The 19,015-nt window shown below is 32.1% G+C and overlaps 1 protein-coding gene across 1 annotated transcript in view; it reads left to right on the top strand.

Moving 5' to 3' along the window:
* The window catches only part of LOC139508065 (myomesin-3-like), a gene marked incomplete at both ends in the record, with an annotated part of 37,507 nt that extends 20,825 nt beyond the window's left edge, over positions 1 to 16,682 (top strand). Inside the window, 7 exon segments of the mRNA XM_071295897.1 lie at positions 388 to 504; positions 3,819 to 4,121; positions 7,040 to 7,153; positions 10,335 to 10,470; positions 12,686 to 12,716; positions 14,338 to 14,425; positions 16,520 to 16,682. Coding sequence (XP_071151998.1) covers positions 388 to 504; positions 3,819 to 4,121; positions 7,040 to 7,153; positions 10,335 to 10,470; positions 12,686 to 12,716; positions 14,338 to 14,425; positions 16,520 to 16,682 — 952 coding nt within the window.
* Positions 16,683 to 19,015: the final 2,333 nt, after the last annotated feature.

Here is a 19,015-nt window from a genome sequence, read left to right as displayed (position 1 = left end):
CTCATTTTTTATAAGCCTTAGAAAAACATTCTCAGTCAAATTGGTACCGTTTAATTATTGTTATTTTCAATAAGTCGCTTCTAAATAAACTGAAGTTATTGATCTTAAATGAAAATATATCTTTTTTATTTCTTTTGTCTTATGTTTTTGTTTTAAGAATCATAGAAATATATACATGTAGAAAGCAAATGTTAATAGGCAAAATGATCAAAAAGTCAAGATCTGAAACAAATAAGTGAACATTCCCAAAATTGTCAGTTGGCCCTTTATTGAAGTTATTGTCCTAAATGACTTTTTTATTATCAGCTTTTTGCATTTTTGCCTTTTATTTTGAAAAAAGTTGTATCAGTGAAGACATTTGTGTGTCAACAAACTCTTGTTTTACAGTGAAATCTATTGGGAAAGCCAGCCCTAACCAACCATCATTCAAGAATAAGAAAGGAGGAAATAAAGTATTATATTGTGATAAATTTAAAAGGAATTTAACAAGTCGACCAATAGCAGGTAACAATTATTTGAGTAAAATGTGTTTTTAAAGGATTAGAAAATTCTGCTTGGGATAAATGTAGCTATACAGTCAAACCTGCACTAATGGTCACCTTGTTTCAACAGTCAATTGCAACCAATGGTGGCTTTCAAATCTTTCCTTTTTTTTACTCTATATTATTTTACGTATAGAAAGATAGAAAGCAAATTTGTGCATTAGGGTCTATTAAGGGGTGTTTTGGGGGGGCCGAAAGAAGGGAGGGGTTTACTATAGAACCCTATGGGATTTTATTTCCGAAAATTTTCAGATGAAAATAACTTGTAAACTTTAAGTGATAAACACACACAGTCTTCAGAAATGATCATAGGACAATAAAACAAATCACATGAAATAAAGGGGGAATCCCTGGGGGTCATTCCCACCCCCTTAATATTTGAGAATATGCTATTATCTTGTAAACAGTCCAAATCCCCACCCCTAAACCATATATATTCTTGAATGGGACGATAAAACAAATTTAATGAAATAAAAGGGAAGTCCCTGGGGGTCACCCCACCAGGGCTTCCAAAACGGTCATATATTCCGGTCATTTGTATAATGTCCGGTAAAAGTCTGGCTGGGCAAAGTATGAAACGGTCATATACTTTTTAGTTTTCAAGGCTTTTTTCGGTCATTTTTACATAATTCACGATCTTTTTGACCCAACCTTTTGCCTTTAACATCAACATGATCAACACATTTCCGGTCATAAATGTGACATGATGATTAATTACTATCAAAACAACACCTACTTCAATACTTTTTAATTTTTATCAAGGCTAATTAGTAGTTGGACAGCTGAAATCTACCTGTTCAGGTGACAGGTGAACTATGTTCAGTACCGGACATCATATAAATTGATCGGTTTATTCACAATTCTTTCTTACTTTTCAGCAGTTTGTTTCTAATTGATTTAGTCCAAAAGATTAAAATTATTAAAAATTAGTTTATCAACATGATTTGATGAAAAATTTAAAAAGGTTTTAAATGAAAAATCGTCGGAACTACGTCGTATGAACTAGAACATGTGTGCGCATGTGCGCAGGTAGGAAATTTAATTGTGCATCCTACATTTCTTCAAAAATGCTAAAATTATCATTGATACCTGTATCTTGCGTTCATTTCAAGTATTTTGTTGAAGAAATAACGTGGAAAGAGCTTCTTCACTCAGTCATGCTTTGTAAACGTACACGGATTTTACGTATCCATTTATGGTCCATGTTTTACCATTGTCAAGTCAACATCCGGTTAGAACAATGTGAAAACGAAATTAAAGTTTTTGACAATGTCATTTTGCACAAATAAAAAGTCTAAGTCAGATATGAGCACGCTGATGTGCACACTTTGAATGATGCCCTGCCAATTTAACAATTACATCCGAACATGAAATTCATATCATATCACTTGTAAACGGTCCATATCCCCAACCCTAAACCATATATATTCTTGTATGGAACAATAAAACACATCAAATGAAATATAAGGAGAGTCCATGGGGGTTACCCCCACCCTGTTCAATTTGAGAATGTGCTATTATCTTGTAAACCGTCCAGATCCCCACCCCTAAACCATATATATTCTTGTAGGGGACAATACAACAAATCAAATGAAATTGAAGGGAAGTCCCTGGGGTCACCCCCACCCCATTCAATTTGAGAATGTTCTATTATCTTGAAAACGGTTCAGATCCCCACCCCTAAACCATATATATTCTTGTAGGGGACAATAAAACAAATGAAATGAAACAAAAGGGAAGTCCCTAGGGGGTCAGCCCACCCTCTCTTGTTTGAAAACTTGTAAACGGTTAAGATCTCCACCCGTAAATTTGTTTGGGAGACTTCATAACAGCATCCTGTTACAATTACTTCTTGTTCCTATTTTATTTTGAAAACCTTATATTTATGATCAGCATCTGCAAAATAAGATCTACAAATAGACCATCATGGAAGAAATATTTAGTCTACTGATATTGGAGCTTTTTCCCTTTAAAGATTTAGCTCATGACATCTTCCCTTTAAAAGTGCACCAGTGTCCGTCACATATCTAAATGGGCTGTAATCAAGCTTTTCTCATCACTTTGCATCTGTCATATACTTATAAATAAACTTTTATCAAAATATTTTCCTCTAAAACTACTGAGACAAAATTAAGCTGACATGGTTACAATCATCATTTAGGTATCTTTGTAAAAAAATGTGTTAGATGATCCAGCCTGCCAACCAAGATGACAGACATGGCTAAAAAATGGACATAGGAGTAAAATGCATTTTTTTGTAAACAATTCTGAAACTAAAGCACTTAGAGCAAATCTGACATGGGATAGAAATGATCATCAGATTAAGATCCATTAACCCTGAAAACTTAAGACTAATCAGACAACCCATTGTTTTGAATTTTGAATTTTTGAAATACTAAGGCTTTTCTACCTCAGGCATAGATTGCCTTAGCTGTATTTGGCAAAACTTTTGGGAATTTTGGTTCTCAATGCTCTTCAACTTCGTACTTTATTTGGCCTTTTTAACTTTTTTGGATTAGAGCGTCACTGATGAGTCTTTTGTAGAGGAAACCTGTGTCTGGCGTATATACAAAATTTAGTCCTGGTATCTATGATGAGTTTATTTTGTTGGATATAACTGCCCCTGAATTTGTAATTTTAAGGAAATTTAGCAGTTTTATAATGTATATAAGATCTAAAAATATATTGATATGACAAAGATATTCAATTGACCCCTTAAATTGTATTGCCTTATAAAGTGATTTTTTAACAATTTTTTCTTAATTTTTTCTTTTACCAAAATATTCTCTAGTTAATCTACAGGGCCAATTAGAATAAAACTAAGCCACAATGCCATCCAACTAACATGGCAATCTATCTGAATAAAGTACATAGGGATTTATTATTGAGGTGTAAGGGAAAATTGTAAAAAAAAATCAAAACAATTTCAAGTAGTCAATACTTGAAAACTAATTTAAATAATGATAAGAGGTCTTCAGTAAGTATTGTCTAAGTCGAGATACTAGTGGGATAACCTTTTTTAATTTAGTTATTAGGGTATCTTATACTATTTATTATGATTTAAACCTTATTTTACATGATTTCCAAAACCACAGAAGATTTTAAGCGACACAGGCTCATGAGAGCTAGCCTCTAATTTTTAAAAAAAATTGCTATTGTTGAAGATGCAGGTGAGCAAGCCCACCTTGTTAGAGACTCTAGTTCCCCTGCTTCATACTTATGTGTTTGAATTTAAGATAAGAAATCAACTAAATATTTAATCTCCATGTACAACAGAGGTACCACAAGCACCTGAAAATTTGAAGGTGAAGACGAGGACCAATGACAAGTTGACTTTGGAATGGACAAGGCCAAAGGCAATTGGCGATTCAAAGGTTACTGGGTACAATATTTCCCTGAAAATGGTTGATTCTGATGACTGGAAAAAGATTGGACGAGGCAGATCATTTGTCACCTCCTATACCATTAAAAATCTGAAGCTGGACAAACATTATGTATGTAGTGTCAGTGCTGAAAACAAAGTTGGTAAAGGACCAGCAGCTGAGGTAGAGTCTCCTGTTGTTCAACATCAAAAGCCAGGTAAATTGAAGTTCTGTCTGAGTTCATTCAAAATTAAAGGCTGAATTGGATTTTTTTAGTTCCTGAGTGATTAAGTTAAATTTGAATTATCTGTAACTTTTAAAAGACATGATCAGAAAAGTGCAATTAACGTAAACACTAAATTAATCCAGTGTTATCATTTTCTTGCACTATCTTGATACCAGCTTTTTTTACTCGCATGACTTGATCAATAAATACAAAATCTCCGTTGATAATATGGGAAAACAATATTATATTATGTTCTAACTTTCTCATTCAAAGTTTAGGAATTTTGTTTTTTGCTCACCTGGCTCAAAGGGCCAAGTGAGCTTTTCTCATCACTTGGCGTTCGTCATTGTCGGCGTAACTTTTCACATTTTGAACATCTTCTAGAGAACCACTGAATGAAATGGAACCAAACATAGCATGAATGATCCTTATGAGGTGTTGACCAAGTGTTATTACTTTGTAACGTATCCATCATTCAAGATGGCTGCCTGGGGGGAATTAAGTTTAACATAGGACCCTATGGGAAATACATACAATTGTCTTCTTTTAGAGAACCACTGAACGGAAAGAAAACCAAACATGACATGAATGTTCTTTATCAGATGCTGACCCAGTGTTGCTACTTTGTAGCCGATCCATCATCCAAGATGACCACTAGCAGGGGATTTAGTTTAACATAGTTCCCTATGGGAAATCCATACAAATGTCTTCTTTTGAAGAACCACTGAATGGAATGAAACCAAACATAGCATGAATGTTCCTTATGAGATGCTGACTAAGTGTTGTTACTTTGTAGCTGATCCATCATCTAAGATGGCTGACTTAGTTTAACATATTACCTATGGGAAATACATACAAATGTCTTCTTTTAGAGAACCACTAAATGGAATGAAACCAAACATAGCATGAATGTTCCTTATGAGGTGCTGACCAAGTGTTCTTACTTTGTAGCCGATCCATTATATAAGATGGCGGCCAGCAGGGACTTAGTTTAAGATAGGACCCTATGGGAAATACATACAAATGTCTTCTTAGAGAAGCAAGGAATGGAATGAAATCAAACATGGCATGAATGTTCCTTATGAGGTGCTGACCAAGTGTTCTTACTTTGTAGCGGATCCATTATCCAAGATGGCCACCAGGGGGCGGGACCTAGTTTAACATAGGACCCTATGAGAAATCCATACAAATGTCTTCTTTTGAAGAACCACTGAATGGAATGAAACCAAATGTATCATGAATGTTCCTTATGAGGTACTAAACAAAGTGTTGTTACTTTGTAGCCGTTCCATTATTCAAGATGGCCACCAACGGGGGACTTAGTTTAATATGGGATCCTATGGGAAATACATACAAATGTCTTCTTCAAGAGAACTACTGATCAAACATAACAATATTAAATAAAATTTGGCCTAAAACATCATTATAAGTATCTGTTACAATTTTTTACATTTTTTAATATTATTTCAAAATCCCAAGTATAGAATCAGGGGAGCGACACAGGCTCTTGAGAGCCTTTAGTTTATATATGGTTCAACTGGATAATAACTTTAGTATTAGTAAATAGAAATATATGAAATTTTAACACGAGGTTTGAAATCATAAAAGGAAGGCTGGGATTTATTTGGGGGGTTTTGGTTCCAACAGTTAATGTATAAAGGGCCAAAAAAGGGCAAAAATAAGCATTTTTATAGTTTCCAGACAATACCTGAATGTAAGTATAAATACGATCTTTCTGAAACTGCTAATTTAAATTTTTCAGCTATTTTTATGTGTGAGTTCCTACTACTGTCCCACTACAACATAGCTCTTTTCTGTGTACTTTTTGTGTTGAATACTTTTATGCCCCACCTACACTCGTCCCTGTCTTGCTTCAGGTAAAAAAAAATTTGTCAAGGTAGTTTTTGTCTATTGTGAAGCTGAAGTCCAATCAACTTGAAACTTAGTACACTTGTTGCTTATGATATGATCTTTCTAATTTTTAAGCCAAATTATACTTTGAACCTCAATTTGACGGTCCACTGAACATATAAAATGAAAGTGCTAGTTTCAGGTGAAATTTTTTGGTCAAGGTAGTTTTTGATGATTCAATCAACTTGAAACTTAGTACACATGTTACCTTATATGGTATGATCTTTCTAATTTTAATGCCAAATTAGATTTTTTACCCAATTTCATGGTCCATTGAATACGGAAAATAATGTGCGAGTGGGGCATCTGTGTACTTTGGACACATTCTTGTTTTCAGGCCGTTGTGCAGTGCCAAACTATATGTATCAACTGGTTGTTTTACAGTGAAAGTACCTATGTGTAGTTACAAGTTGGTCTAATTTGCTGATAACAAAATCAATATTTATACCAAATATAACAATATTTAAAGATCTAATTACAGTGTTAAATAGGTAACCTTGAAAATATGAACATAAGTTATAAGTATAACAACCTGATAATGAACATAAATATAACAAACATGAACAATTCAACAAATGTCATAAGTATAACAAACATGAACAATTCAACAAATGTCACAAGTATAACAAACATGAACAATTCAACAAATGTCATAAGTATAACAAACATGAACAATTCAACATATGTCATAAGTAAAACAAACATGAACAATTCAACATATGTCATAAGTATAACAAACATGAACAATTCAACATATGTCATAAGTATAACAAACATGAACAATTCAACATATGTCATAAGTAAAACAAACATGAACAATTCAACATATGTCATAAGTATAACAAACATGAACAATTCAACATATGTCATAAGTATAACTAACATCAGGTTGTTGATTTTAAGGGTGTTTATCATATACTATAGTTAATCTATCATATTATCATGATTATTGTTCAAAATTCAGTCCATACTGGTAATTTAGAACTTTTGTTTTACAGTGAAAGCTATTGAGAAAGCCAGAACAAGCAAACAATCTATCAAAGATAAGAAAGAAAATGAAGCGCTATATAGTGATGTAGTCAAAAAGAATTTAACTAGCAGACCAACAACAGGTAAAAAATGATTGAGAAAAAATTTAAATAAATGGGCTTAAATAAGTTATATTAATTTTGAATATGCCTAGTCATATTCACTCTGCTAGTTCAAGATAAAGGACCAGTAATGACCCATCAAATTGTGCAATCAAAAAGACATCGGAATTTTCATAGGGAAAAGGGAAAGAAGGACATATGTTACATGATATAGATATATTTGAAATACATAAAGTTATGTAAAATATATAGAAAAAGACTTGATTACCTAATATATTTTAAAGATTGGACTTTTAACTAAGGCCAAAAAGTTGAAGAAAAAAAGATATATCATTTCTGACTGTCTAAGGAATCCAGTGAAGTAAAACAATGTTAGGCTTATCTGAAAAAGCATCAAAATTTGCAACAAATTTATATTTCCTTTATATATTTCGTAGCAATGCATTTACAGATGATGAATCTTTTGGATGTTCAATGTTGTTTTAATTTTACAGTTAAATTATGGAAGATTTCAAAATCTTGATAAATGCAAGTTTGTCACTGAAAATGGTGGATTAATGGAAATAAAAATATTGTTTGTGCTTTTGAAAAAAAAGGGTATAATGCACTGGTGCAGTGAATGTAAACATGGTATCAGTATATAGCTGGGCTGTTAAACATTTTTTACTGACATAACTGATGGACAATTTTCTCATTTTTTATAAGCAGAAGAACATTCTCAGTTAAATTGGTACGGCTTAGTTATTGTGACAACTATAACTAGTAACTTTAGAATTATAGAACTCATAGAATATAATGAGAATATATTAGACTCTATTGAAAAACGTTTTTTATAGTCAAAGGTAAGATTTTTTCAAAATGTTGAGATCTGCCTACTGTGCATTTACATCAAAACAGCATATTTTTATTTTTTGGATTTTTTACCCTGAAATGACAAAGTACGATTTTTTTCTTTTTCATTTTTGCTGATTATCTTGGTAACTATAATCGGTGGATAGAAAATTTAATTTAATAGCAAGAATGATCAGCAGCACTAGATCTATAAATTATTAAAATGGCCAAGATCGTCAGTTGACTCTTGATTTGAGTTATTACTCTTTTCTGATGATTTTTACCAATTATATAAATAGATAGAAACTTCAAAACAAGTTCTACAAGTTAGTCAGCATTGCTGAAATTGTCAGGTGTTATTGCATTAAAATAACTAGGCATTCAGAACTTATAATTTTCTCTTGTATATTTAAAAAAAACAATTTTTATATAAAATTTGTACTTATAACTCTTATTACTGTGTACCTTCGTATGTAAGCACGCTGATGCAGCCTACTTTTTAATGCTTAATCGAGATATCTTTTAACTACTGCAAGTCATTCAAAATAACTTTCTTAAAGGAACAACTACTTTACTTAAAAAAAAAGGGGGGTGGTTCTGAGTCCGATTTTTTTTTCACGTGAGATCTAAACTAATTTTTATATTAAGTTCTTTTTCGATGGTACCTATTCAATATTTAACACTATAATGTATGGGGAAACTTTGGATTCAGAATATTTGTTCATTCCAATTATATATATAATCATCTGCATGACTCCATTTAAAAAAAAACAAATTGTGGAAAAATCCATCCCCCTTTTTAACGTGATTTTTGTGACAAAAATGTAGGTTATTAATTTGGGGATGTACGGCGGGCAGGCCGTTTGTCGGTCGGGCGGGCGGACGGGTGGCAATCAAATGTTGTCCGTGCATTAACTCATGAACCGTTCAACCAAAGCTTTTGCAATTTTAATATGTTGTTACTGATGACAAAATGGAGGTCAAGTTCAATAATGGCGATTTTGACTTTTTCCGTTCAGGAGTTATGGTTCTTGAAAGATTGAAAAATGAAGTTTCCAGTCATGTCCGTGCATTTACACATGAACTGTTCTACCTAAGCTTCCCCAATTTTAATATGTTGTTACTGATGACAAAATGGAGGTCAAGTTCAATAATGACGATTTTGACTTTTACTGTTCAGGAATTATGGTTCTTGAATGATTGAAAAATGGTGTTTCCAGTCGTGTCCGTGCATTTACGCATGAACTGTTCTACCAAAGCTTCCCAAATTTTAATATGTTGTTACTGATGACAAAATAGAGGTCAAGTTCAATAATGACGATTTTGACTTTTACCGTTCAGGAGTTATGGTTCTTGAAAGATTGAAAAATGGTGTTTCCAGTTGTGTCCGTGCATTTTCTCATGAATCATTCAACCAAAGCTTTTGAAATTTTTATTTGTTGTTACTGATGGCAAATTAGAGGTCAAGTTCAATAATGACGATTTTGACTTTTACCGTTCAGGAGTTATGGTTCTTGAAAGATTGTGAAATGGCGTTTCCATTCACGTTGCATTTACTCATGAACCATTCAATCTAAGATTTTCAAATTTTAAGATGTTGATACTGATGACAAAATGGAGGTCAAATTTGATATTGACGATTTTCACTTTCACCATTCATCAGTAATGGTTCTTTTGATATTGCCAGGACACAAATAAATATTAATAAATCCGGTTTGCTGTCGTTGTGACACCCTCTTGTTTTCAAGTCAAATGGTCTTCTAGAAAAGTTGTTTTAAAATTTTGACATTTAAATGACATATAGTTTACAAGTGTGAACAAATTCTATGTACAGGTAGCTAAACAAGGTGTATAGATGTGAACAAATTTAATGTGAAACTAGTGTACATTACATTAAACCAAATGTAAACATGTTTACTGTACACTGCGTATGGTGTGAACATGGCCTTATATTCTAGTTTAAATTGTTTACTGGTGTCCACAGTTGAAGATGCAAGTATATATAGACGAATGACACATGCCTTTCAAAGCCTCTAGTTCATCTTTTATTGCAGCTGTTATTTAAAAGCAGGAATCTCATAAACATTTGCATTTCTGATAAAAGAAACTATTTTTGAAGACTTATTGTCTTCTAAAGACTACTATAAATTCTTGAAAAAAACCTACATTTAAATTTGCCTTAATATTCTTTCTGCATTAATATTGTTGGTTTCTCTGAAACTAAATTTTTTATTATCCCTTTCTTATCATTCCAATCAATATCATTATCATTATGGACAAATAATACACTGTTTGAATGAAATAGATGTATGGCTTACTTATGTTAAAAAATTTTGAAGAGTGAACTTGAAAAAATATTCTTTATTTTTAGCAGTAAAGCTTCCTTCTCTGGAGATTGACAAATTCAATAAGAAAAGCATTTGGAAAAGACCTTACAAGAAAACAAATGGAAAATGTGAGGGACAGAAAAGACGGCCATATTCAGTAATTCCCATAACAACCTTACAGTAAGTTTACAGATTCATTAAACTTAAAAATAACTATCCTGTTTTCAATATGTATTAAACCTGTCAACAGGATGTTGATATAAATCATTTATTTTCCATGAATCAGTTTGTTCTTTGTGGAGTTGAATCAATGGGAACTTAATTTTTTTTATAAAAACCATCTATCATTGAATAGTTTTTCTGTACAATTTTTTTTTTTTTACAAAAACATCTTATCCTGCTTTATACAGTAGACTCCACCTAAACAGCTATCAGCTAAAAGAATATATCTGCTATTGTAATTTTATTTCAAAACACCAAACCCTTCCCTATATGTTTATTTAATTGTGTAATTGAATATCGGATATAAGAATAAATCCGCAAATCCGGATAAGAATATTCAGGCAATTTCCTGATACAAACAGTAAGATAGTACATAGTTCAAAGCTCTGCAGTGAATCCTTTTTCAATTTTTATACGCCCGTCGTCTTTTAGACGGGACGTATTATGGTATACCGTTGTCCGTCCGTCTGTCCGTCCGTCCGTCTGTCGTCCACACTTGGGACAATAACTCAAAAACACTTTCACCAATTTCCATGAAACTTAAGTGAATTGTTTATATCTATTGACGTAAGCTCCATTTCGTTTTTTTTTAATTTCAGATTTTAAGTTTTGGATTTATGGGGCTTTATTCATAAAAAAGGGGGGATTTTCAACACTTCGGACAATAACTCAAAAAGGCTTTCACCAATGTCCATGAAACTTTGGTGAATTGTTTATATCTATTGATGTAAGCTCCCTTTCAATTTTTATAAATTTCAGATTTTAAGTTTTGGATTTATGGGGCTTTATTCATAAAAAAAGGGGGATTTTCAACACTTCGGACAATAACTCAAAAAGGCTTTCACCAATGTTCATGAAACTTTAGTGAATTGTTTATATCTATTGATGTAAGCTCCCTTTCAATTTTTATAAATTTCAGATTTTAAGTTTTGGATTTATGGGGCTTTATTCATAAAAAAAGGGGGATTTTCAACACTTCGGACAATAACTCAAAAAGGCTTTCACCAATGTTCATGAAACTTTGGTGAATTGTTTATATCTATTGATGTAAGCTCCCTTTTAATTTTTATAAATTTCAGATTTTAAGTTTTGGATTTATGGGGCTTTATTCATAAAAAAAGGGGGATTTTCAACACTTCGGACAATAACTCAAAAAGGCTTTCACCAATGTCCATGAAACTTTGGTGAATTGTTTATATCTATTGACGTAAGCTCCCTTTCGTTTTTTTTTAATTTCAGATTTTAAGTTTGGGATTTATGGGGCTTTATTTATAAAAAAAGGGGGATTTTTAACACTTCGGACAATAACTCAAAAAGGCTTTCACCAATGTCCATGAAACTTTGGTGAATTGTTTATATCTATTGATGTAAGCTCCCTTTCAATTTTTATAAATTTCAGATTTTAAGTTTTGGATTTATGGGGCTTTATTTATAAAAAAAAGGGGGATTTTTAACACTTCGGACAATAACTCAAAAAGGCTTTCACCAATGTCCATGAAACTTTAGTGAATTGTTTATATCTATTGTTGTAAGCTCCCTTTCAATTTTTATAATTTCAGATTTTACATTTCTGTGTTATTAATTTTTATGCTTAAAAAAGGGGGGATTTTCCAATATTGGGACAATAACTAACACTTTCACAAAATTTTATGCAACTTTGAAAAATTGTTTATATCTATTGACATAAGCTCCCTTTCCATTTTTATAAATTTTAGATTTTACGTTTTCTTAAGTAATGAATTTTTATACTTAAAAAAGGGGGATTTTATGAAACTTTGGTGAATATATTAATGTAACATCCCTTTTTTGATTTGTATATATATATTTCTAGTTGATCATATAAATTCATTTAAAGCATAAAAGACAAGTTAAAAGAGCAACGGGCGTATCATGCGCTAAAGCGCAGCCCTTTATTTTTTATCTGTTAGTATGAGTTGAAAAATGAATTTAAAAAAAGAAATACAATATATGTAGTATTACCTAGGGGTCCAGCAATGATTGTATCTGCCAGACATGAGCTAATCTGAAAGGGTGATTGCCATAATGTAGATCAGTATTTCTGTTAGACCATATAATTCAGCTAGGTCATTTCATTGATATCAGATTTTGTATTTCCAATTTGCAATAGACAGTTGTTGATCAGTGACTTTTATATAACCTAATTTTTTTTTAGAAAAAAGACAAGAAGTGGTCAGAAAAAACAAGTAAGTGCAATCAACAGTTAAGCAATCAGTGCATACACTTTTTTCCTTTTTCTTCAGAGAATAAAGTTTTGTTTTCAGATTTGAGGTTAAGAGTAAGTATAATTTATTACCTATTTTTTTTCACATGTGTTCTTAACTATGACAGAAGTGATTAAGCTCAAAACTAATATATTGCTTATATTATAAAGAAATTTTTTTGTTCTATAAAAATTCTGATCACTTAGTAATTAACTTTTAAGGAAAGACCATCACTAATTCTGATTTTATAATAAAGATTTTATTAATAAATTAAACAAGACTATAACAAATTACATTCAAACACATTTACGGGTAACTATAAATATAAAAATAGAAATACATTGATTTCTTGTCATTTAACAAAACAGATTAAATCCCATAAATGAATCCTCATTCCCACATTAGTTAATATTAACTTGAAACTTTCATTTTTGTCTTGCCTTGAGTAAAAAAGTGAAATATAGGTAAGCTGTTTCCTGCAACAGTGACTGCAATGACTGCTTCAACGATATATTAGTTTGTGATTACTTCTAGTTTATATCCTTAAAGAATATAAGTAACAACCATAATCATGAAAACTGAGCCTTGACAAACCCACCATGAAATTAAGGTCAAGGTCAGATGAACACTGGGAGACAGATATGTACACCTCACATTCATTTAATACACTGATTATAACTAACCTATTTCATATAGAATCTGATTATTGGACAAAACCATGAAAACTTTAAAACATTCATCCATTAACCATGACAATCAGGCATATGCAATCAGGTCCAGTTCATATGAAACCCTGCCAAACAGACATGTTAACTCTACAATCATTCAATACGCTACAGTGCCCTATTGCTTTAGTTATGAGATATTGACTTGGCACATACCAAAACCTAATGAGGTCAGGTGAATCCTGTTTGACTGACATAAAGACCTTGAAAAAAAATCCATATACCAAATGAAGTTATATACTTATTTATTCTCATAAATAATCAAATAATTCACATGGCAAAAATATTTTTTTTTATGCCCCACCTACAATAGTAGAGGGGCATTATGTTTTCTGGTCTGTGCATCCATCTGTTCGTCTGTCTGTCTGTTCTTCCATTCGTCTGTCTGTCTGTCTGTCTTGCTTCAGGTTAAAGATTTTGGTCAAGGTAGTTTTTGATGAAGCCGAGGTCCAATCAACTTGGAACTTAGTACACATGTTGTTTATGATATGGTCTTTCTAATTTGAAAGCCAAATTAGACTTTTGACCCCAATTTCACTGTCCATTGAACATAGAAATTGAAAGTATGAGTTTTAGGTTAAAAATTTTGGTCAAGGTAGTTTTTGATGCAGTTGAAGTCCAATAAACTTGAAACTTAGTACACATGTTCCCTATGGTATGATCTTTCTTATTTAATGCCAAATTAGATTTTTTACCCAATTTAATGGTCCATTGAGCATGGAAAATGATAGTGCGAGTGGGGCATCCATGTACTTTGGACGCATTCTTATTTTCAAAGCAGTGGCTTGCAAAATGTTTCTCATTTACATATATGAAGGCATACTAATTATATTATAAATACAATATTGTACATTATTTGTTCATTTCCTACATTCAAGTGCACTCCAGATGAAGAAGCTCGCCAAGATATTCAACTGGCTCAAGATAAGGATGGATTTGTTGTGAGACAAATTGATAATGTTAAAGGTATTTAAATAAATTTAATTTAATTTAGAAATTGTCTTTTCCACATGACATCAATATATATTTGAAAATGATAAGAGATGAAAGCTAGAAATTTCCATGCCACAGTTTGCTGGGAGAGGGAGTTTAACGAAACAAAAATTTATATACTGCATGTATTGCAAAGATCGTCGTCTTGCGTCGTCGTCGTCGTCCGAATACTTTTAGTTTTCGCACTCTAACTTTAGTAAAAGTGAATAGAAATCTATGAAATTTTAACACAAGGTTTATGACCACAAAAGGAAGGTTGGGATTGATTTTGGGAGTTTTGGTTCCAACAGTTTAGGAGTTAGGGGCCAAAAAAGGGCCCAAATAAGCATTATTCTTGGTTTTCGCACCATAACTTTAGTATAAGTTAATAGAAATCTATGAAATTTAAACACAAGGTTTATGACCATAAAAGGAAGGTTGGGTTTGATTTTGGGAGGTTTGGTCCCAACAGTTTAGGAATAAGGGGCCCAAAGGGTCCAAAATTGAACTCTGTTTGATTTCATCAAAATTTGAATAATTGGGGTTCTTTGATATGCCGAATCTAACTGTATGTAGATTCTTAAGTTTTGGTCCTGTTTTCAAATTGGTCTACATTAAGGTCCAAAGGGTCCAAAATTAAACTTAGTTTGATTTTAACAAAAATTGAATCCTTGGGGTTCTTTGATATGCTGAATCTAAAAATGTACTCAGATTTTTTATTATTGGCCCAGTTTTCAAGTTGGTCCAAATCCGGGTCCAAAATTAAACTTTGTTTGATTTCATCAAAAATTGAATATTTGGGGTTCTTTGATATGCCAAATCTAACTGTGTATGTAGATTCTTAATTTTTGGTCCCGTTTTCAAATTGGTCTACATTAAAGTCGAAAGGGTCCAAAATTAAACTAAGTTTGATTTTAACAAAAATTGAATTCTTATGCTTTTTTGATATGCTGAATTTAAACATATACTTAGATTTTTGATTATGGCCCAGTTTTCAAGTTGGTTCTAATCAGGATCCAAAATTATTATATTAAGTATTCAGCAATAGCAAGAAATCTTCAATTGCACAGTATTGTGCAATAGCAAGCAATTTTCAATTGCACAGTATTGCGCAGTAGCAAGAAATATCTAATTGCACAATATTGCGCAATAGCAAGAAATTTTCAATTGTAGTTATCTTTCTTTGTCCAGAATAGTAGTTGAATCAACTTAAATCATTGTTTTATACAATATACAATGTATATTCACTTTTACTACCAACTGATAAATTAAAACAATCTTTACCATTCAGTGATAACAAGCACTTTATTTTACATTTTAATATTTTATGATGTATTTAAATGAGTAGTTATTGTTGCAAACTCCATTAGGAATTTGAATTGAGATCAGTTTTGGAAAAAGGGAAAGGTGGATGTGACAAAAAAAGGGGGGTTAAATTTTTCTCATTTCAGATTTCATAAATAAAAAGAAAATTTCTTCAAACATTTTTTTTGAGAGGATTAATATTCAACAGCATAGTGAATTGCTCAAAGGCAAAAAAAATATTTAAGTTCATTAGACCACATTCATTCTGTGTCAGAAACCTATGCTGTGTCAACTATTTAATCACACTCCAAATTTAGAGCTGAATCCAGCTTAAAAGTTGTGTCCATACTTGCCCCAACTGTTCAGGGTTCAACCTCTGCGGCCGTATAAAGCTGCGCCCTGCGGAGCATCTGGTTACCCATTGAACCTCTTTATAAACATCAACAAGACAGCAGCCTATTAACATTAAAACACAATACATTTTAAATGTCTCACTTATTGGTCAGCATGCAGTCTTCAACAATAAATCATTTATTCACTAAAAAAAAAAGGGGCAGATCATGCAGTTCCAACTTTCAACTTGCTTTAGTAGTTAGCGGTTTAAGTGTACTCTCTTTTTCACCTGATAATATGACATGAACATGTGGTATGATTGCCAATGAGACAACTCCACAAGAGACTAAATGACACAGATATTAACAGTTATATTTTTATTCCAGGATTTTGTGTGTTTTTTTTAAACTAAATTTAGAGAGAAAAAAAACATTGTCTTATCTGATTTAGGTAAAGGAGTGTTTGCTTCAAAGTTTTTCAAGAAAGGTGACTTTCTAATGGAATATCATGGGGAATTGATAAGTGGCAATGATGGTAAAAGACGGCTCACACAATATCCAAATTCCGTTGGAAGTTACATCATGTTCTTCAGATTTGCAGAAAAAGAAATGTGGTAAGTATATCATTTTATTCTGGTATCACCTAAGTTGGACAAAGGTATACAGAAAAACACATTAGTTTACATTACATTGCATATATGTACGTTTGTTGAGGAAGCATTAAATATGAGTTTTTTTACAACAGTATGATCAGTATAGCCGACAGGTTAACATCAGAGAGAATCCAGTTTGTCATTTATTAAGTCTCCCAAACAAAGTTTGGAGACTTATTCGTTTTTGCTCAGTTCTTATTATTTTTATTATTCTTCTTCTGCTTCTTTTTCTTTTTCTTTTTCTTTTTCCTTTAATTTTTCTTTTTCTTTTTCTTCCACCACTTTAAAAAAATGAACTTGTCCGCAGCGTTTCTCCAAAACCACTTGTCAGATTTACTTAGGGTTTCATAAAATGTTAGATTAATATGTCTAGGTGAGCCATCAATCGTATGTTTGTGCATTGAGGTCTATTAAGGGGTATTTTGGGGGCCGAAAGTAGGAAGGGGTTTACTATAGAACCCTATAATATTTTATTTTTGAAAATTTTCAAATGAATATAACTTGAAAACTTTAAGTGATAAACACACACAGTCTTCAGAAATGATCATAGGACAATGAAACAAATCACATGAAATAAAGGGGGATCAATTTGAGAATGTGCTATTATCTTGTAAACAGTACATATCACCCACCCCTAAACCATATAAATTCTTGAAGGGGACTATTAAACAAATCAAATGAAATTTAAGGGAAGTCCCTAGGGGTCACCCCCCTCATTCAATTTGAGAATGTGCTATTATCTTGTAAATGGTCCAGATCCCCACCCCTAAACCATATATATTCTTGTAGGGGACAATAAAACAAATGAAAAGAAATAAAAGGGAAATCCATAGGGGGTTACCCCACCCCCTCTTATTGAAAACTTGTAAATTGTCCATATCCCCACCCCTTAACCATGTATATCCTTGTATGCAACAATAAAACACATCAAATGAAATATAGAGAGAATCCATGGGGTTATCCCCACCCCGTTCAAATGAGAATGTTTTATAATCTTGTAAACGATCCAGATCCCCATCCCTAAACCATATATATTCTTGTAGGGAACAATGAAATAAATCAAATGAAATTGAAGGGAAGTCCCTTGGGGTCACCCCCACCCCATTCAATTTGAGAATGTGCTATTATCTTGTAAACAGTCCAGATCCCCACCCCTAAATCATATATATTCTTGTAGGGGACAATAAAACAAATGAAATAATTAAAGGGAAGTCCATATGGGGTCACCACACCCTCTCTTGTTTGAAAACTTGTAAACGGTCTAGTTTCCCAACCCGTAAACCATATATATTCTTGTATGGGACAATTAAACAAATCAAATGAATATGGGAGCTTTGTTTGGGAGACTTCATAACAGCATCCTGATACAATTAATTCTTGTAATTCAAATGAATTGGCACAATTTTCGAAGTTTAGATTTCTGTTTTTGGTTCATAATAGCATTAAATTTTAAAAGATTACAGTTCGTTATGTATTTCTTGTCAATAAGTAGTGTTCTATCTGTCAAGAGACTGCTACATTCCATTACATAGCTGGTATTCGTCACTTATAGCACTCTAAGTCAATTCAAATTTTTGCAATTAAAGGCATGTTTAATTGATAAAACTTTCACAGATTTCCCAATAAACTCTTCAACCTACAAGCCAAGGGTGTTTAATTGTTTAAACATGGCTATTGTTTATTGATGGAAAAAAGCAAACACCCTCTACCACAATACCCTAAAATTAGTCATCAAACAGCTTCTTTTTATGCCCTATTTATTCTGCCCCATTTAGGGGCATTATGTTGTTTGGTCTGCATCCGTTTTTTATTTTGTCTGCCTGTCTGTCATGTTGAAGGTTAAAGTTTTTGGTGGAGGTAATTAATAGTCATTACTAAACTCATACACTTGTTTATAAATAACATCTTGGATGTAAAGAATATTATTTATAAAAAATAAAAATAATACCAAAAAAAAAAAAAGATTTGATGAAATAAAAATCTATTTACATATTTTTTCCAACGGTAAATTTGGGAAAATGTAATATATACTCGTTGTCAATATCTGTAGTAAAAGACAGATTGGAACATACCAGAAATATATCAATTTCGGGATTTATTTCCTTCTTGATATTCAATGACAGCAATTTAAAGAATAAACTGCTCAAGTTGTCCGCTTAAGGGGTATTCTTGACAGTTAAAACAGACTTATAATTGCAATCAAAAATAGGAAAAGATGACATAAAATTCTTTTTGTCTTTTTTTTTAAAACATCTTTGGTCAAATAGCTAAAGTATTATACACTGTGAGACGAA

The sequence above is a fragment of the Mytilus edulis genome, unplaced genomic scaffold, assembly GCF_963676685.1.
Source record: "Mytilus edulis unplaced genomic scaffold, xbMytEdul2.2 SCAFFOLD_277, whole genome shotgun sequence".
Taxonomy (NCBI): domain Eukaryota; kingdom Metazoa; phylum Mollusca; class Bivalvia; order Mytilida; family Mytilidae; genus Mytilus; species Mytilus edulis.
Note: the sequence above shows the minus strand (reverse complement) of the source record. Positions and strands in the feature narration are given on the sequence as shown.